The following is a 21,079-nucleotide window of genomic DNA, read 5'->3' on the forward strand; positions in this document are numbered from 1 at the left end:
AGTTCTATAGTTTCCTTATTCAACTTTTGTTTGGAAGATCTGTCCAGTGGTGATAGAGGTGTGTTGAAGTCTCCCATGATTATTGTATGGTGGTCTATTAGACTCTTGAACTTGAGAAGAGTTTGTTTGATGAACATAGCTGCACCATTGTTTGGGGCATATATATTTATGATTGTTATGTCTTGTTGGTGTATGGTTCCCTTGAGCAGTATGTAGTGTCCCTCTTTATCCCTTTTGATTAACTTTGGCTTGAAATCTATTTTATTTGATATGAGTATGGATACTCCTGCTTGTTTCCGAAGTCCATATGAGTGATATGATTTTTCCCAACCTTTCACCTTCAGCCTATGTATGTCTTTTCCTATCAAATGCGTCTCCTGTAGGCAGCATATTGTTGGGTCTTGTTTTGTGATCCATTCTACTAGCCTGTGTCTCTTGATTGGTGAGTTTAAGCCATTAACATTTAGGGTTATTATTGAGATATGGGTTGTTGTTCCAGCCATATTTGTTTATTTATGTTACTAAACATGGTTTGTTTTCCTCTTTGATTATTTTCCCCCCTTTAGTGTCCTACCTCCCACTGTTGGTTTTCATTGTTATTTTCCATTTCCTCTTCCTGTAATGTTTTGCCAAGGATGTTTTGAAGAGATGGTTTTCTAGCTGCAAATTCTTTTAACTTTTGTTTATCGTGGAAGGTTTTAATTTCATCTTCCACCCTGAAGCTTAATTTCGCTGGAAACACAATTCTTGGTTGGAACCCATTTTCTTTCAGTGTTTGAAATATGTTATTCCAGGATCTTCTAGCTTTCAGAGTCTGTGTTGAAAGATCAGCTGTTATCCTGATTGGCTTACCCCTAAATGTGATCTGCTTCCTTTCTCTTGTAGCTTTTAAAATTCTCTCCTTATTCTGTATGTTGGGCATCTTCATTATAATGTGTCTAGGTGTGGGTCTCTTATGATTTTGCACATTCGGCGTCCTGTAGGCTTCTAGGATTTGGGGTTCTGTCTCATTCTTCAAGTCTGGGAAGTTTTCTCGTATTATTTCATTGAATAGATTGCTCATTCCTTTCGTTTGAAATTCTGTCCCTTCCTGTATCCCAATGACTCTTAAATTTGGTCTCTTGATGTTATCCCATATTTCTTGGATGTTCTGCTCATGGTTTCTTAACAGTCTTGCTGAGCTGTCTATGTTCTTTTCAAGTTGAAATACTTTGTCTTCATTGTCTGATGTTCTGTCTTCTAAGTGTTCTACTCTGCTGGTAGTATTCTCAATTGAGTTTTTAAGTTGGCTTATTGCTTCCTGCATTTCTAGGATTTCTGTTTGTTTGTTTTTTATAACCTCTATTTCCCTGTATAGTTGATCTTTTGCTTCTTGGATTTGTTTATGTAATTCATTGTTGAAGTGATCTTTCATTGTCTGATTTTGCTGTCTGATGTCTTCCTTGAGACTCCAGATCATCTGAAGCATGTATATCCTGAATTCTTTATCTGACATTCCATCTGCTGCAGCTATTACCTCTTCTAACGTTGAGTTGACCTGCAATGCTTGTGGTCCTTTCTTTCCTTGTCTCTTCATACTGTTCGCGTTCCTTTCTACTTGGTGAAACTGTTGTGCTATTGAATTTTCCCCCTATATATTTATATTGGTCTTGTATAGTTGCAAAGTCTCCCTCGCAGGCGTGGGTGGCGGCTCTGTCCCTCTGTGGGCCGCTAGGCTTGTTCTGTCGGTGGTCACAGTTCTGTCTACTTTGCAGGCGCAGGCAGCGGCACTGCCCCTCTGCAGGCCTCTGGGGCTGTACTGCCAGTGGGTCGCAGGTGTGCCTACCTTGCAGGCGCGGGGGGGGGGGGGCGGCTCTACCCTTCCTCAGGCCACTGGGCCTGTTCTGTCTCTCGGTTGCAGGTCTGGCCTGTTCTGATGGTGGTCACAGTTCCGTCTACCTTGCAGGCGCTGGGGGGAGGGGGCGGCTCTGCCTCTCAGCAGGTCGCTGCTCCTCTTCTGCTGGTGGGTCGCAGGCCCGCCTACCTTGCAGGAGTGATTGGAAGCTCTGTCCCGCCGCGGGCCCCTGGGCCTTTTCTGTCCGTGGTCACAGTTCCACCTACCTGGCAGGCGCGGGGGGTGGGGGGCAGCTCTGCCCCTCAGCAGGCCGTTGGGCCTGCTCTGTGCGTGGTCACAGTTCCACCTACCTGGCAGGCGCGGGGGGTGGGGGGCAGCTCTGCCCCTCAGCAGGCCGCTGGGCCTGCTCTGTGCGTGGTCACAGTTCCCTCTACCTTGCCGGTGCAGGGGGAGGGGGCGGCTCAGCCTCTTAGCGACATGAAATCTTTCTTTCCAAATGAATCTAATTTGACTTTGACCATTAAAAAAAATCTCATGCACCTCCTGGTTGTAAGTAAAATCTCAATCAATGGAAACTCAACCTGTCCCTTCACTTCTAACTTAGGTTGTGTCAGTTTCCAAAAGTATTCAAGTTGTTCACAGTAGAAGACCCAGACATGACAGAACCCCTAAAACAGCCCTGTAAGAACAAGAGGCAGATAATAACGCAGGGGTGAGGAGACTGTATCCAAAAGCACAGATTAAGAACAGTACCTCAATGAAACATAGAATTCAAATCTGAACTTCCTGGCAGCTCAAGTGAAAACTGGAGAGGGGGGAGAGAGCAAGAGGGAGAAGAAAGAAATTACATAACTCATCTCTTTTCTAAAAGGAAACACAACATTTCACTAAGACAATTATATTTCTTGACATTCAGCTCTAAGATGAATTTTTCATGTAGATCTTTATATAAGGGCTATTGAACAAGATAATAGCGATTGTCTTTAAGAGCAGTTTTACAAAAGATGCAAAAACATTCTCTATGTGATTTTTTTTTAAAACGAGATCTGAAAGCATTAATGGTAAATAACTGTTCTGTGTGGGCAAGTCTAGTGGGGACCTAAAGTAATTGTCCACATATGTGGCCAGGGAGTGCTAAAGGAGAGCTTAGAGAATCCAGAGGAATGAATGCTATGAGGCTCCTGGGATTCTCTGCCTGAATTATAAATGGTATCATTCAGGCTTTGGAGGAAAACTATGGAGACAACAAAACCCCAGGCTCCTTCTATTGGAACCTTTGGCTCATGTTGATTTTATGAGAGATTCTAACTACAGGGAAGATTAAGTCCCATGGCTGTAAGCATTCAGCCCCTGTTTTTTTTTTTTTTTTAATTTTCTTAATACTATTATGAACTAATATTGACATTTAGTTAACACCCAGTCTCTTAATATTCTTACTTTAACAAAGAAAAATAGTTCTGTTCAAAATTTTTTATTGACCAAGTTTTTCTTAAAAAAAAGAATAAATATATAAAATTTTTTCTTCTTGATCCTGATTTAATGAAAAATCTTCATCCTAAACAAAATTTCCACATTTATATTTAGTTAAGATTTTATGAATTGCTTCAAATAGTCAAGGCTACTGGGTTAGTTGTTCTTTATTTAACATGGCTTATGTGTGTTTTTTTTAATATTTATTTTTTGGTTGTAGTTGAACACAATACCTTTATTTTATTTATTTTTATGTGGGGCTGAGGATCGAACTCAGGGCCTTGCATGTGCTAGGTGGAGTGTCCTACCGCTGAGCCACAACCCCAGCCCACATTGCTTATGTTATCAAGTAGTTTTCTTGTTTCTCCTTTCTACCCCTTCACACCTCACACTATTGTGTTTCCCAAACCTCACTGATCATAAAAATTGAGTGGAATGATTGGTTAACATTCCGACTCACCAGCCCCTCTTAAGAGAGCCTAGTGTAGACTGCACAGGAGGCCTGGTCCCATTGGGAAGCACTGCTTCTCTAGCAGGCCCCACAGGGCCCACATGCGCTCTGTTCACAGTTCACAGTAAATGGTGTTGACTGACTGGCTGGATGTTGGTGCTGCCAATGTGAATGCCAGTAAGAGCCAACTGTGTTTTTAAAAAACAATTCATGCTTAACCATCTGCTGTGCACTGCAGTGACAGCACTATCTGTAGGCTGCTTCCAGGAGTCAAGGCACTGGCTTCCTCCATATTGTTTGTACACAGACTGCCTCCTCCCCTGGGGAGAAAGGCATTCAGACCCAGGTGTTAAACATGGCAGCACGGAGAAACAAGCTACTTTACTGTGTTTGAACAAATGCGCACATCGAGATTCTGCAAACACATTTAACCAACTCCTAAACGCCTTCCTGACCTGGCAATATAGCTCTTAAAAGTAAATTAATTAATTTTGGGTAAATTTTGGGTAGATGCCTTTGGTACAGATTCAAAAGATAGAGAAGGGAATACAGTGAAAATTAGTTTCCTTTCACCCTATTCTTACCTACTCACTTCTCATCCTAGGAGACCACTACTGTTACCTGATTCATATATGTATACTTTTAGACAGTCTGTGCATATACAAGCATCTGTAGTTTTTCAACAAATGGAAGTATACTGTGTATATTTCAACCACCTTGCTTTTCTTGCTTAAAAATTTTCGCCTTGGGAAGCATCCCATATCAATACATTTGGAACTGCCTCGATTAAAAAACAACTCCATTGCATTCTGTTTTAATGCTATAATTTAATTTATTTGACCAGTTGAGAGACATTTAAGTTGTTCCATTCTCCGGCTAGCATAAACAATGCTGCAGTGAGCAACATGGAACACATATAATTCCACACATGTGCAAATATCATTTGTGGGATAAATTTCTCAAAGGAGCATGACTGGTTAAAAGACATTTTAAATTTGGATAGATATCACCAAACTGTGTCCTTTAGAGGTCATAAAGTTGATGCTGGGCTAGCAGTGTATAAGGGTGCTTGGCTTGTACCTTTGCCTATATATATGATAAAACTTACAATCTTTGATATATAGAAAATAGAATCTTATTATAGTTAAAGCATGCATTTCTATTGTTGGATGGAACATCTTTTCTTACATTTCAGAGCTGTATACTTCCTTTTTATGAACTGTTCATTTGATTTACTTTTTTTTTTTTTCCCTGTTAGATTGGGGCATTTTTTTCTTATTGATTTGTAGAAGCTTTTTTTTTTTTTCCCTTTGAGGAAGGAAGTTGCTTTCATGTGTGATGTGAGTTGTGAAACTTTGATATTTTTTGCCATGCATTTTTAATATTAATATAGTTGAATTTATCAGTCTTTTTTGAAAATAACTTTTATTTTTTTGTGTAATATTTTAAAATGCCTTCTCTCTCTCGCACTCTCTTGCACACATAAAAACACACTCTGTGTATATATACATATATATATATTTTTCTCCCAGGCTTTGTATAATAGCTGATAATTTTATTTTTAAAACTAGATATTTTATCATTTGGAATTTATTTGAATAGGAAGTAGGATATCCAACTTTATTTATTTTAGTATGACTATCCAGCTCTTCTAACAATAAAACCTATCATTTCTCCTTTTTATTTGAAATGCTTTCATTATTATTAAGTATGTATTCAGGAGATTATGTGTTTGGCTTTATAATCTGTTCCATTCACTCATCTAGTTATTGTCCCACACTGCACTGTTTTGATTATTATGGGTTGGTCTCTGTGTCTTCTATTCTGTTATTTTGGTCTTCTTTCCTGTTTTGGTGCTACTACTATGCCTTCTTTGTTACTATAGCTCTGTAGTATAATTTAAGGTCTGGTATTGTAATGCTTCCTGCTTCATCTTTCTTTCTAAGGATTGCTTCGACTATTCTAGTTCTTTTATTCTTTCAAAAGGACACTTTTTCTATTTCTATGAAGAACATCATTGGAATTTTAATGGGAATTGTATTGAATCTGTACAGCACTTTTGGTAGTATGGCCATTTTGACAATATTAATTCTGCCTATCCAAGAACATGGAAGGTCTTTCCATCTTCTAATGTCTCCCTCAATTTCTTTCTTTGGTGGTCTTTAGTTTTCATTCTAGAGTTCTTCACCTCTTAGATTGTTAATTGATTCTCAAGGTTTTTTTTTTTTTTTTTTTTTTTTGAGGCTGTTGTGAATAGGATGGTTTCCCTAATTTCTCTTCCAGCTGATTTGTCTTTGGAGTATAGGAACCCAATTCTTATTTTTAAAAAATATTTATTTTGGGTGTAGATGGACACAATACCTTTATTTTATTTATTTATTTTTTTGTGGTGCGAGGATTGAACCCAGTGCCTCACACATGTGAGATGAGCACTCTACGACTGAGCCACAATCCCAGCTACCCCGTTTTTCTTTTAATTTCATGTCTCTGACTTAATGCATTCAGTAATTCCCAACCCATATGCATTGTGTCCCTAATGATTTCTTATTTTCTGAAGCTCCTTTTTAGTTCTTACTTTACATGATTCTTGCCCTATTATCCATGGTCAGTGGTGGTAAATTTCCCAGTTATTCCTTGCAAAAACTAAAGAGTGAAAGGACTCGAGCTATGAAGACCTTCTTTCTTTCTTCTTCTTCTTTTTAGTTATAACATAACATTAGGATTCACTTTGACATAATTATAAAATCAAGGAATATAATTTGCTCTAATTCAATCCCCAGTACTTCCCCTTTGCCTCCCCTCATCCCAATCCCTGTTCCCTTCCCTCTACTTTACTGATATTTGAAAGCCCTTTCTTACATTGAGCATCTATCAGCCTTCTAGTGGCTTCCAGTGTTTGCCCTCTGAAACAATGGCCAAGGAGACCAGTGTCTCACCCACAAGACAGTCCTCTGGGTTTCTGAGGAGACAGCAGGTCTCCTGTAAGTCTTGTTTTTCTGCTTTACAGTGTTGGAGCTTAACAAAGGTCCTTTGTCCCATTGATGGAGAGATTTGGGGACTTATAAACTTATACTTTGGGTATCCTGTGAACTTGAATTCTAATGCAAACTAGGTATAAAGTTCATTATGAGCCATGTGGATTGAGTTGCAATTATGAGTTTTTTTGTTTTTGAAATAAGAAAGTCATACTCTATGGAAGGGCACCACTCTTCAGATTACAAATTCCAAAAGTGTTTGTTTTCATTTGACTAAAAGCAGGGACAGCTGACACGAAAACTTGGATGACATCTGAGTGGATTCAGATGGGATGAACAGACATGGCAATGAGCCGTTGAATCTGATCTTTTTCACTTTGTTCTCGGTGCTTGAGCATGACATGGCAACTTGTGAACAATTAAACATCACCACACTTCATAGTACTTTTGTTTTTGTGCCTGGTGCTTTTATTTTACGGATTCAATGAGTGTCTTATTCATGTTTGTTGAACCTACACGACCTGTTTCAAACACTGAAAACACAACGTCATCCCATATTTTACTTCAGTGTCATGTAAACCTTTCTTTTTTCACCTGAGTAATGAGACACAGCATGTGGTCAATGATGAATATGGAATTTCCTCCTTGGCAGACTTTATATAACTGGAAAGCAAATACTTCCCTAAAAAGCAGCATACTTGGTATGTAACAGCTGCATTGTCACAAAATGAAGCCAGTGTATTCTGTGTGGTATCTAGAGCTAAAATTTCCTTATCTGTCCTTGCCACTTCCCCTTCAGGCATCAGGGTGACAGGCAGAGATAGGGCCTGGAAACATTGCAAGTGATCCGTAAATATTTATTTAATGAGTCAATGAAGTCTGAAATTCAGTTCAGGCTGAGTATGCTTATTGAGACAATAACTTTATTACTAATTATAATTAATGTTCATTTAAAACATATTTTAATCATCAATTTAAATAAGATAAGCAGTACATGTACCCTAGAATAATATTGTAGATATTAGTCAGGAATTACATTCCCAGTCATAGAACATGGTTTTCCATTAACTAACTGCAGATAGTTAGTTGTCAGTGGTCACGGGGATCATGCTCATCCATCCATCCTCAGTGCATCTAAAGATAATTCTCTATGGAGGGCCTGGTCAGGTGACAGGTCAGAAATAGCAACCAGTATAATTTGAAGAGTTTGTACAGACATTTTCCAGGCACAGGCACCAAAAAGCAGATACACAGATAGGTCCAGCCTGCTCTCCTCCCCTTCCTTGTTAGGACTAAATTGTGGATTTTGTACTTTTAGACATGGGGCAGGGGCAGGAATGTTATTCCATACAGATTGTTTGCTTTTAAGAAGTTTTTGATTAGTTTTCTGAGTCAATGATATGTTTTTCTAATTCTCCATGTTACTCTCTAAGGTGGGTTTTGAGACATGAAGAAATAAACAAACAAACAAACAAAACCCCCTCCAACCCTCCTGAAGATGAATGTGAAAGCAATCGTGCTGTTATTTTCATTGACTACCATCCAGTGCACATCTCCTAGGAACAGGGCTCTGGCTCCCTAGCAGCTAGGCTAGGAATTCTTCCATTAGCAAGAAGCCTAACTTGTAGCTCTTCTTAGGCTTTTCTAAACGGAGGCTTAAAGAAAGAGGCTTGTGTGCTTTTTTTGTATCTATGCTCTAGGCCATGTTATCAAGCAGATTAAAGAGAATGGAAAAGAAGCTCAAAACTATTCCAGCTCATTGGCAACTCCAGAGAGTGCCTTCTTCAAATTCAGCAGTACTACTTATATTTAAGTGGTATACTTGCCTACTTCACTGCCAACTAGATACCACTACCAGCAATTTTCTTTTAATTTAAACGAATGATGTAGGAATAACTTTAAGAGGAAGACATTTTTGGGAAAACTTTGAGGGGCCTCCCCCACCCTCTGCCCAGAATTGTTGGCTTTAAAAGATTTTGTTGGGCTGGAGATGCGTCTGAGTGGTAGGAGGCTTGCCTAGCATGTGTGAGGCCCAGAGTTTGATCCCCAGCACCTCAAAAAGTAAATAAATAATATATATATTTTTTCTTAAAGATTTGCAGTTTCTATTAACTTTGATGACTTTGGCATAATGACAATATACAAGATCATCATTACTTAAACTAAGCTTCCACATTTGGGATATGTTAATGAGATAATTAGGCTCCTTCATATTATAAATTGGTTTAACATCATCTTAATCCCAAAGTGTCCTCTCAGCCAAAAATTAATAAATAAAATAAATATATTCCTAGAGATTCGTTAACCACAAAATTATGTCTTTCTTCAGATTTTTTTTTTTAAAGCTGTCTGGTTCTGTTCCAAAGAGCATTCTGGAAGACACATACTTGTCAAAAGCTGACAAAAATAGAAGTAATTTGATAAAATAATCTTAGTGGACAATGGCCATTTTATAGAATCTGTCTTGATAACAATGGTCACATCTATGGTAATAAAAAGAAGAAAATAAGTTATTTGTTATTAATAAAAATGTTATTTTATTGCAGAAATGAAATGAGTCATTAAATTTAAAATTATTTTCCCTCTGTATTTAGATCCTTCTCTGGAATTAAAGGACTGCAGTTAAAGGTTAACCTCCAACCCAATGACAATTACTTTTTCTACGTGAGAGCCATCAATGCATTTGGGACAAGTGAACAGAGTGAAGCTGCTCTCGTCTCCACCAGAGGTACTTTTTCCTTTATACATAGTAAGCCATATCTGTATTTTCTTCTCTTCCTTTCTACCACCCAGAGAAGAGATCCTTGAGGGAAACTTCATAAAGGTACCAACCTACTGTCAGTGCTAGGTTTCTGTCCTAAGGTCCCAAGGTCAGGGGTCTAGATGTTTCTTTTATTTTCTGGTTCAGAGGTTTTCAAAGTTGGCTGCTATTAGCAATCAGTCAGGGTGCTTAAAAAATATTGATGCCCTGGCCCCACTCCCAGAGAAATTGATTTAATTCATCTGGGGATAGGCTTGAATATTTGTGGTTTTAGAAATCTCTCCAGATGATTTGTGTCTCACAATGTATGTAATTTGTAGATGTGTGTGTGTGTGTGTGTGTGTGTGTGTGTGAGAGAGAGAGAGAGAGAGAGAGAGAGAGAGAGAGAGAGAGAGAGAGAGAGAGAGAGAAACTCTGTGAAGAAGTTTCCAGTATTTTTTTTTCTTTTTTGTACCAGGAACTGAACCCAAGTGCAGTTAACCATTAAGCCACATTCCCCAGCTCTTTTTATTTTATATTTTGAGACGGTCTTGCTAAGTTGCTTAGGGCCTCACTAAATTGCAGAGGCTAACTTAGAACTTATGATCTTCCTGCCTCAGCCTCCCGAGTTGCTGGGATTACAGGCCTGGCAAGTTTCCAGTCTTGTTCTGCTTATTCTCATTTGTGCTCATTAATATTTGTTGAATGAATGAATGAATAGATGCGTAACTCAAGTCATAAAATTGTTCAATGACATTTTGGGAAAAATACCCAGAAGATGCCAACAATAAAATGTTTAGTCATTCTCAGTTATTGTGAAAAGGAAGTGAAGAATGGAAAAGTGATCATTTTATTACCTTATTCTAGATTTAGAGATGGCACAGGATTGAGGGGGCCACATTAAGTCATTTGCTTAACCAGCAAAAGCTTGTGCATGGTGATTGCTTGTTTTCCTAGGGAGGGCCAGCTTGGAGTTCAGGAAGAGAAGATGTGAGGGTTTTACCCAGGAATGGTGTCTCTGTCGCTACAATATGGTGCCTGTACCATCCCTCATTAGGACCTTTCTTATAGGTTATACCAGTGCACCCCTAATTTTAATATGCACCCAAATCTTCTGAAGAGCTTGTTAAAGTACAAATTCTGATTCAGGAGGTCTGGGAGGGGGCCAGAAATTCTGCATTTTTAACTAGTTTCCAGGAATGTGAACGCTGCTGGTCCAAGGAGCATAGCAGAGTGAGCTCTAGCACAGGATACACCGAGGAGGATATCCCTGCAGCACCAGCCAGAGGTAACCAGCCAGGCATCCACTAATGCCTGAAATGACATTTCAGCTGTGTATCTGAAACCCTGAGCAAGGGATTTTGACATCAGGGGAAAGGAAGCCTAGGTCTGAAATGTGGAGCTTGGGGTAGCCCTTGCCATTGTGGTAATATTGTCATTCTGTTTTCTTAATTGCCACAGGAACCAGATTTCTCTTGTTGAGAGAAACAGCTCATCCTGCCCTGCAGATTTCCTCCAATGGGACAGTGATCAGCTTCACTGAGAGGAGACGGCTAAGAGAGTAAGTAGAGGAAGAAAGTACAAGCGGCTGACACTCAGCAGTGGTGTTGGAGTGAGTTGCCTTGGCGTGGCCTCACCTGAGTGTATCCTTGGTTTAATTAACTTGCCTGGATGCAATTTGAATATTAATATGTGCACACCCTTCTAGCTGTCGGGGTTTATCAGGAAGGGGAACGTGGCAGTGAGCGTTCATAACTTGGAGCAAGTCTCAATATTGTTATTCGGAATATAAACTCAGATGGTTTGGGTTAAAACACTGGCTGTTTTAAGGTATTATCTCTGTTTCAATGAAAACTAGAGTCCAGTTAATAATTCTATCATTTCAATAGCAAACTAGATTTTATATCAACCACTTGAAAAAGAAGAGAATAGAGAGCACTTTCTTGAGTTCCTAGTTCTGGCCACAGAATCTTGCCCCTATAGTGGCTCCCACAAATAGAAGCATCAAAGAAAACAAGAACCAAAAACAGGGTAGGGTGAGGTGACTGGCCTGCAGTTTTTCTGCAACCTCTCATGATTATTTTGAGGGTCAGGATGGCCAAATGGGAGAAAGTAAGTGCACATCTTTCGAAACAAGCTGCTGGGGGCTGATGTGCCCAGCTGTTGGCTGCCATCGAGAGCTCACACTAAAGTCCCCAGCAGCCAGTTGACTATTTCCCCATGAGGCTGTTTCTTGCCCGTCTGTGGCACAGCTCAGGTGTCACCTGCTCCTGGAAATGGTCAAGCCTTCTCTGGGCCCTGGTAACTTCTGATCTTAATATGTGTAAAAGGAGTAAGAACTTGTGAAGTCTTTTGCCAACCACTCAATCATAAATAACTGTTGGACAGCAGCCCTGCTTCATGCATCTTTGAATCCCCACAATCTAACATGGGACCTGGAATATCATAGGTGCTAAAAATATACACGAGTGAATTCAGAGGGGAAAAAAAAAGATTTGAGAAATAGACTGAACTTTTCTGACTTTTTTGGATTTCTCAAAAAAAAAAAAGAAAAAAGAATGTACTGGAGATTGGTAAGGGTTCATAGATAATAACTGATGAAAACTGTAAAATGTATTTTATAGAATTTTATTTATTTATTATTAACCTGAAAATTAGCTCATAAATATCAGGCAGCAGAGCTTTGCTCCAGGGAGTGAGGGCTTGTCAGTAGCCACTTCTCTCAAATGAGGTTGTTGGGTAAAGACATGAGAAAGTGAAATACATTGCCTTGCATTCATCATTTTCTCATCTGTTAAAGGGAGAGGGAGAGGTGCTGACTGAATATTAACGCTGCTGAAATTAAAAATGCCTCCTTGCTGTCTCAGCCATTTCTAAGCAAAACTGAGCAATTCATGCAAACAAGGTCACACATCAGCAGCAGAAAGTGCTTTGGTCCATTTCTCTGTGCCTCTTATAAAAATAGGATGAGACAAAAAGAGGCCTTTAACCAACCTCTCAGGGATACCTACTCCAATCCAAGAGATCAGAGTCATGAAGACTGGGGACCAAAGCCTTTGCAAAGCCCCCTAATCAGACTTGGCCAATTCCACACCCTGCTCTGCTCTGGCTTCCCAGCTGTCTTGCCATTTAAGAGCCTCCACTCTTTTGGTTGTTGTGTCCAAGGAAGTCAGTGGAAACTGGAACTCATTGCTAAAGATATTGGAGATTCCCTTTTTTGCAAGTTTTAGAAGAAAACCTTGCAAGTCATAGTCCTCACCTTCTCCTCCTTGTATTTCCTGTCTCTTTGTAAAAGCAGAGATTGTGCCGTTTCTTTTCTTCCCACCATTATTCTAGTTATTTCCTGCTCTCCAGCTCTCTTAAGAGATGCAAGGTGCCATATGTGCGTATTGTATGAGACAGGGGACATATGTCAGAAGCATGGTGAGAGTTTGGGGAATTTCTGGGGCAGTCTGACTATTGGTAGGAGCACAATGAACACAGAATGTCCTCAAATTCCGGCAGTTTCCAAAGACAGAATTCTGGCAAAGGGTGTGTGAAGTTGATTGTTGATACTCATAGATAAAGGCTGCTGATTCCTGTGCTAAGCTCAATCTTATCAATTTGCCTGCAGAGTCCCCTCAGTGCTGGGTGAGGAGCTGCCTGCCTGTGGTCAACATTACTGGGAAACCACAGTCACAGACTGCCCAGCATATCGACTTGGCATCTGTTCCAGTTCAGCTGTGCGGGCTGGGGCTCTGGGACAAGGGGAGACCTCATGGTACATGCACTGCTCTGAGCCACAGAGGTAAGCCAGAGCCTTGCCTCTCCTCACTAAATCCAAATGTCAGGCATAGATGTGTTGGCAGGACTCCCTGAGGGATGTAACAAAGAGCATCCCACTTTTCTACCCAAGTTCTGGGCCAGCTGAGAAGCACAACAAGAGTCAAATAAGTATATAGAGACTAAAATATTTCTCTGCTTACTGAGGAAGTTGGTTTTAGAGAATGTAGAGCATCTTCATAATCATAATGTGGGCAAGAGGGTTCCTTATATTGAGTTCTATTATTAAGAAGACTTACCCAACTGTTAGAGCCCTGGCTGGGCCAGCCTCCCTGCCATGCAGAGCAGACTGGAGGGGGAGGGAAGGATATGTGTCTCCCCAGTTAGCTCATGACCAAGAGATAGGGAAGAGAAAGGAACTGCTAGATTATGCATGGGCAGATTTTCCTTCTAAAGTCACCCCAGGTGGATGGAGACCACAGGATGATGCTAAAAGGAAGAAGTAGTAGATCCCCAGCACTCCCCAGGCATTCATCCATATCAGGGTTTGGCAAACTATGGTCCATTGGCCAAATAGGACCCTCTGCCTGTTTTTGTAAATAAAGTTTTATTGGAACACAGTCATGCTCATTTACTGTGTATCTGTGACTACTTTTGCAGATCTGTCAGAGACTGAATGACCTGCAAATGCTTAGATATTTATTATCTGTCCCTTTACGGAAAGTTTGTCTAGCCCTGGTCTACATTATTCGTATTGTTTGGTTGGTTGATGTGAAAAAGCTGTGAACCTGTGTTGGTTGCAGAGAGATAAGGCAAGCATGTTGTGATCTGGATATGCTCACGGAAGGGTCCAATAGAAAGAGCACTGAACTGGGAGCCGAAACCCTGATTTTAGTCCTGGCTCCATCCTTGATTAGATTCCTTTTGGTGCTCACCATAATCTGGTTAACCCTTTAAGCGGGCCTCATATGATTTGCCTGTCTCAGCAGGGAACAGTAATAGCTGGTCTACTATCTTTGGGGTTATGAGGATCACATGAAATCAGGGACAGGGGAGAGTTTTGACATTGTAAAGTGTACAAATGGGAGACATTATTCAAATGTAAGACTTTAAAAAGGAAGTCTTCAGTGCTTGCAAGTTCCCAGAAAAGGCCCACAGATTGAGATTTTGCATATCTTTGGCTGCACATTTCTCCCTGCATCCTACTTGACAGTTTGAGTCTCTGAGAAGGTTCATAAGGACACCATCTCCAAGTGCTATTTAAAGTCACATTTCATCAAGTCAGAGCAATTAAGATTAATTGATATTCAGTGCTGTGCCATACTTAAGGACTCAGCCCCTGCCCAGAATTTGAAATCACTCAAATCCAGAATTTACAATCAGATCTGGAGCCAAAACTAGGTATTTATTTCACAATAATCCATAAGAACCCAAACCAAAGACTAGCCTCCAATAAAAAAATTTCTAGGATATAGAAAATATATTGTGTATTTTGTTGACAAGTTCAAACCTACAAATTTGGTCTTTGGCTCTTTCAGGCCTAGAGGGGGGATACTGCAAGGAAGAGGACAGGGACCTCTTTGGCCACAGCACAGTGAGGTCAGCCTCAGGCACCTTCATTTCTTGCTCTGAGGTCTCAGCATAGAGAACCTGGGGACTTAAGGTTCAGGGAGAGCAGCTGCCATAGACCCTCCTATATTTTTCACTTTTTCTGGCTTAATGATTTTAACTCAAGCTATATTAATCTTGATTCTGCTCACATGGAATCTGAGCTTTAATGTGTCACAGTTGGAAAGGAGATCTGAGGATAGTCTCAGGAGCATTCACTGGCTGTCTTCCTATCTGTTCCTCTTTGCCAGCCTAGCCCAAGCCTCCCTCACCTCCTTTACTGGTTTTACCACAGCCACCCTGCCTATTTGTTGGCTGCTATTCTTTGCCCACTCCAAGTTGTTCTACATGCCACAGATGAAAAGTGTTTCTAAACATCGTTTTCATTGTATCCCTTCCTTTTATGTTCAAAAATCTACAAACATCTTCAGTAATGTCAGAACTCAGGTGGGACTACCTTCAGGGTACAGGAAGCCCAAAAGAATGGGACCAGGTTGAGGGATGGGGAGCCCACGGGGTAGCAGCCCCAATGTTGAAATTCAGGGTCTCAGTTGCTACCTGAAACACACGTCTGCCCTCCAGATTCTAGAACTCCATAATTGGTTGTGTCTCTCATTAACAAGGCTTTGAAAAGGCCTTTGGTCAACACATGCATCTTACTTATCTCCCCATCTCCTGTCATCTCTGCCTTCCCACTTGAGCTTTTCTCTGCAGTGAAGCTGTCAACTTGCCATTTCCTAAGTACTTGCCCTTGAACTTCTGGGCTTTAAGGCATACATTATAGGTCTAGAGGTCTTTTGACTCTCCTTGCCTGACCAGTCACCTCTTTACTCACATACTGCTGCATAAAGTCAAAGTGTTCCTGTGTTCTCACGTGCTGATTGCTGTGCATGTAGTTATCATTAATGTGAATGTGTGGGATAATTTGCAATAATGTGTAGCACCCAAGAGAAAGAACAACAGACCCCCTCCCTAGTCACACCTGAAACCCCAGTCACCACATAGCTCTACTTCATACATAGATTTTTCTCTCATGTCTTTTCTTCTCTTCCATCTCTCATTCCTTCCCTTCTCCGGCTGTCAGGGACTCACTCTTAGTTTCTAGGACTGGTAGGGCAAACCTCCAAACTTGTGGGGTTTTTTTGCATGGGGAAATTATGCTTTTCTGGTCAGCAATTTCTCCCGCCTTTTCCGTCACAACTAAACAGGTGCATTAAATGTGTTGAGTAAACAATTGAACGTTCTATGCCCTGACATAGTTTCTCAGCCCTACTCTTATTTAAGTTAGTAACAGTTTTTTCCTGCCTGTGTTATATTATATGGGCTCCCAGAGGGCAAGGACATCCTTCTGTAGTCATTCATGTCCCACAGAGTTCCTAGGGAAGTGCTGGATACACATATATGCCCAAGGAACACTTGTTGAACTGACTGTATTTGAATTAAAGAGAGAAAGGAAGGCAACTGCTTCTAGCTGCAAGAATGCCAAAAACATCAAGATGAAATGGAAAGTTGGTTTAGGGCTGGGAGAACATGAAGTTGGCAAAAATGATGAAATTTTTCTTAAACTTCATAAAGGCCCTTATGTAAGTTTCCTATAAGTTGGTAAAACTGTAAAAATTAATGCATTGTATGGAAGGCAAGCATGCAGTACTTTTAAAAATACATGGCAGCCTCAAAGGAGTCTTATTCAAAAGAATGACACACCATGAATGCGGCAGTTAAAACATGTGGGCAGCGGGGAAAGAATTAGAATGTTGAGAAAAATCACAAGGGAGGCATATGTTGGCTATTCTGGGACTGCCTCCTAATGCAAAAGGAGCAAAATTATTAAAAATGCTTGTCTGTTGAGATGAGCCATGCATTTTAGCATCTTGGAGGAATCTGGTTAAAGTATTGGGGATCACATTATTGCAACTCATTATTTTTTAATTGAAGTCTGTAACTGAAAAAAATTGGTCATCTACCAATGATTCTCCTTATCAAATCCTTCAAGTTTTTCCAAGTTTTAAAATGTCCCATTCTGTTTCATTTCAGGTACACATTTTTCTACAGTGGAATTGTGAGTGATGTTCATGTGACAGAACATCCAGCCAGAGTGGGCATTCTGCTAGACTACAACAACCAGAGACTTCTATTCATAAATGCTGAGAGTGGACAGTTGCTTTTTATTGTGAGGCACAGGTTTAATGAGGGTGTTCACCCTGCCTTTGCCCTGGAGAAACCTGGAAAATGTACTTTGCATCTGGGGATAGAGCCCCCGGATTCTGTAAGGCATAAGTGATCCTTGGCTTTCAGAATTTGCAAGAGCAAGAATTCAAATGAGGGGGGGGGCTGTTGTTCTTTCTCTTGGGTGCTACACATTATTGCAAATTCTCCCACACATTCACATTAATGATATCTACATGCACAGCAATCAGCATGTGAGAACACTCACCAGGAACACCTTGACTTTATACAGCAGTATGTGAGTAAAGAGGATGAATTAAAACAACCCCCAACCTTTTGTTCACAGGTTTGAGTTTTTCCTAACTTAAAAGGGTTTTCACTAGACCTGGGAACCAAAATAGAGAAGTGGAATTCCACTTGTGTTATTGGTGAAAGTAATGCTCTGACAGACAGGTCAAATCAGAGATAAGGTTGTGCTATTGACACGTCTCTGACAAAAGTATGGCTTTTTCCACAAGAAAATGTCACCTTGCTTCACTAAAGGATGATGAATCCTAATCATTAGAAAAGGTGTTATAGCTGTTCTAAATTTATAATGAACTCTTTTTTTTTTGTAATATTGTATACAGTAGAATGTGAGTCTCATTTCCCTGGAATTTTAAGTGTAGAAAAGTGCAAGATATTAGAAAATTTCATTTTGTTAAATAAATGTTTAGACTCTTATAAAGCAAAACATGTGTGGACTTACTGTGTAAAACTTCTCAGTCCGGCATCTTTGGACCAGAACATAATGCAGACAAAATACCCATCACTTTTCAGTTGGTTGTGCTATTATTGACCTCCATGAGAGAATTTTATACACATATATTTTAAAATTGGGAATGGAACCACCATTTGACCCAGCTATCCCTCTCTTCAGTCTATACCCAAAGGACTTAAAAACAGCATACTACAGGGACACAAGCACATCAATGTTTATAGCAGCACAATTCTCTATAGCTAAACTGTGGAACCAACCTAGATGCCTTTCAATAGACGAATGGATAAAAAAAATGTGGCATATATACACAATGGAATATTACTCAGCAATAAAATAAAATAAAATCATGGCATTTTCAGCCAAATGGATGGAGTTAGAGAAGATAATGCTAAGTGAAGTTAACCAAATCCCCAAAAAACCAAATGACAAATGTTTTCTTTGATATAAGAAGGCTGATTCATAGTGAGATAGGGAGAGGGAGCATGAGAGGAATAGACAAACTCTAGATAGGGCAGAGGGGTGGGAGGGGAATGGAGGAGGCATGGGGTTATTAATGATGGTGGAATGTGATGATCATTATTATCCAAAGTACAATGAAGACATAAATTAGTGTGAATATACTTTGTATACAACCAGAGATATGAAAAATTGTGCTCTATATGTGTAATAAGAATTGTAATGCATCCTGCTGTCATATTTTTAAAAATGGAAACATTTTCAGCCCATAGAGCCTACACGGTTAACTATAAAGTCAAATACCAGAATCTGGGAATCTTCTCATTTTTTACTAAAAAAGATGACTGGTCATTATTAAAATATAATATTAAAATCTCTCAAAACCTTTCCAAAATATGTGTGCAAAGCTGATAAATCTAGAATGCACATTGAGACCACTTGTTCTCCATAATGTAAATGCTTTGATCATATACATAGTTTCTCTTAATATTATGAATTATATATTATGACTATATATGATTATTATACAAATCTTAATATTATTTTCATAAATTGAGAAACAACATCCTACTTTTTGGATGTATTCTAAAATCTGTTGTTTAATAGCCAGAAAATCCAAGCTGGATTCGTATCAGCAGAGCCCCTTCGCCACTCTGCCTTCAAATCAGAGTGGTGGTTGGCAAGACTGATTCTTCATGAAATTGGAGGAGTTACTGGCTGCTTGGTGGAGGATGGTATCTTTACTTTTTCAAATCTGGAAAGTATTATTTTCAGGTTATGACTGATCAGCCACTGCTAGTCATTATTACATTTTTGTGGGGGTTTTGGTGGGACTGTAAAGTCATTTAAAAAAGTAACAATGGTAGCAGCAACCACATGGATTTTAGAGTCTTTCTCTAAAAGTAGACCCCTTAAAGACTTGGTGCTGGTTGTTTATATAGGAGGTGGTTCCAGGAGGGACACTTGAGAAAGTGGGAAAAATGAGAGAAGAAGGTGGGAAGCCAGTGAAGTACTTGTTCTATGAGGGTTATTACCACTGTGGGCACCTGGGGCTCATTTTGCTGGGGTCCCCTCTGGAAACCACATGGAACATTGCCAGAGGTTGACATGAAGGGTTTCCTGGAAAGGTCAATACATTCCTCTTCCCTACCCTCCCAGGTTGAATTTCTTGCAAGCTGCAAGCTCCTTGTTCTTGAGAAAGCACTCAGAGGGTTGAGAAGCACAGATACCTGACATGGAACATGCAAGTGCTGAAAACCATGCATTGTTGACACTGGGGCATCCAGTCAGCTGGGGCAAATGGGCAGGGCAGCAGCAGTGGCAGCATCCATCGTCATGTTGGAAGCAGCATAAACAGAGAAAACCACAGTAATAACAAGAGCTAGTTCCTAGATGATCCCTTTGAGCAACTCAGATTTGGTTGATACAACTCACGGCCTCAAGCATGCTAGGCAAGCTTTCTGCCACTGAGCTACAATCTTTGAGCTGTGGGCGTAGCTCAGTGGATTCTTAGTTATGCTTTTATTTATCCTTTATTTAGGATAATTTTAAACATGAAATCAAATAAGTAAAACGGCACAGCATTTTGTAGTGTATAAAACACCATGGCAAGGGACTTAGAGATGCTCTAAGTCCAACCCCCCCCACACCCCCAGTGAGTGACCCTCCTATCTCTGACTCTCTGAGTTCCTGGGTAGTCTTTAGGGAATTATTCTAGAGCAGACAAGTAGCGCTAAAGTAAGTTCCTTACATGGTCAAGAAGTTCTTTTCTCCTTGACCCTTCTCTGCCTTCCATCTTCCCTTCATATTGTCCTTCCCATTCATACAACATGGACCTTCAGAAGGAGGAAAGGAAGTCAACCAATTTTGGTCAAAATGAATCCTCTGGAAGTGATGTTTATTGGTTTAATATCATGCACAGCACATCCACTCTCTCTCTGAATCCTCATCAGAACCTTGCACCCTAAAATTGTTGCCATTTGTAGTCATCAAGAATACAAACAATAAAGTGCTGGGGAGTGATATCAGCCAAATTATGTTGTTATATTGTGTGCAAGTATGAATATATGACAACAAATCCCATCACTATGTACAACTATAACACACCATTTTATAGATGAGGAAACTAGTCTCAGAGCAGTTAAATGACTTGTTCACAGTCACAGCCAGCAGGAGGCAGAGTGTGGATTTAAACATAGCTCAAATCCTAGCTAAGAATGAGCCTATTTTGATTCATATTTTTATGCTAGATTTTTTCTACACATATGTGGTATGTGAGAATTAATTTAGGTACACATGCACACACATACGTTCATACACACACAACATACATTCATACACATTGTCTTCCCCTTGAACTGACTTCCTTCCTAAATCTTTGTGTTGATGCTATAGTAGCTCCTGGCCTACATCAGGTTTCATTGGTTCTTCAATCCAGTGACCTTAATTCATTTATGCCTAGCATTATTTGCATGTGGCAATTTGAGATTCAAAAGAGTCTATAACATCCATTTGTGAAGCAAAGACCTTACATATGTGAAACTACAATGCTTCTTCTAAGAGGTAGGGGGTCAAAATAAAAGTTTGTGAAAAAAGTAAAAGAAATGGGAATCAGTGCTGTAGTCCTTCTCTATCTCTTTGCATACACACCTGACAAGCTTGGACAGAAAAATACATATTTTTGGACTGGGGTTTGACTCTAGGGGCACTGCACTACTATGCTATCCCCCCAGCCCTTTTTATTTTGAGACAGAGTCTCACTAAGTTGCTGAGGCTGGTCTGGAACTTGCCATCCTCCTGCCTCAGCCTCCCAAGTTGCTGGGATTACAGGCATGCGTCACCTTGCCCAGCTGGACAG

The 21,079-nt window shown here is 40.0% G+C and overlaps 1 protein-coding gene across 1 annotated transcript in view; it reads left to right on the forward strand.

Moving 5' to 3' along the window:
* The window catches only part of Cmya5 (cardiomyopathy associated 5), a 90,368-nt gene extending 72,637 nt beyond the window's left edge, over positions 1 to 17,731 (forward strand). Inside the window, exons 10-13 of the mRNA XM_046427744.2 lie at positions 9,325 to 9,458; positions 10,932 to 11,031; positions 13,084 to 13,257; positions 16,875 to 17,731. Of these exons, the coding sequence (XP_046283700.1) occupies positions 9,325 to 9,458; positions 10,932 to 11,031; positions 13,084 to 13,257; positions 16,875 to 17,121 (655 nt within the window). The 3' untranslated portion in view covers positions 17,122 to 17,731. The remainder of the gene's footprint in view (positions 1 to 9,324; positions 9,459 to 10,931; positions 11,032 to 13,083; positions 13,258 to 16,874) is intronic.
* Positions 17,732 to 21,079: the final 3,348 nt, after the last annotated feature.

This window comes from Marmota monax, unplaced genomic scaffold (assembly GCF_021218885.2).
Source record: "Marmota monax isolate L192 unplaced genomic scaffold, Marmota_monax_Labrador192_F-V1.1 WCK01_AAM20220418_F8-fsc00018, whole genome shotgun sequence".
In the NCBI taxonomy this organism is placed as follows: Eukaryota; Metazoa; Chordata; class Mammalia; order Rodentia; family Sciuridae; genus Marmota; species Marmota monax.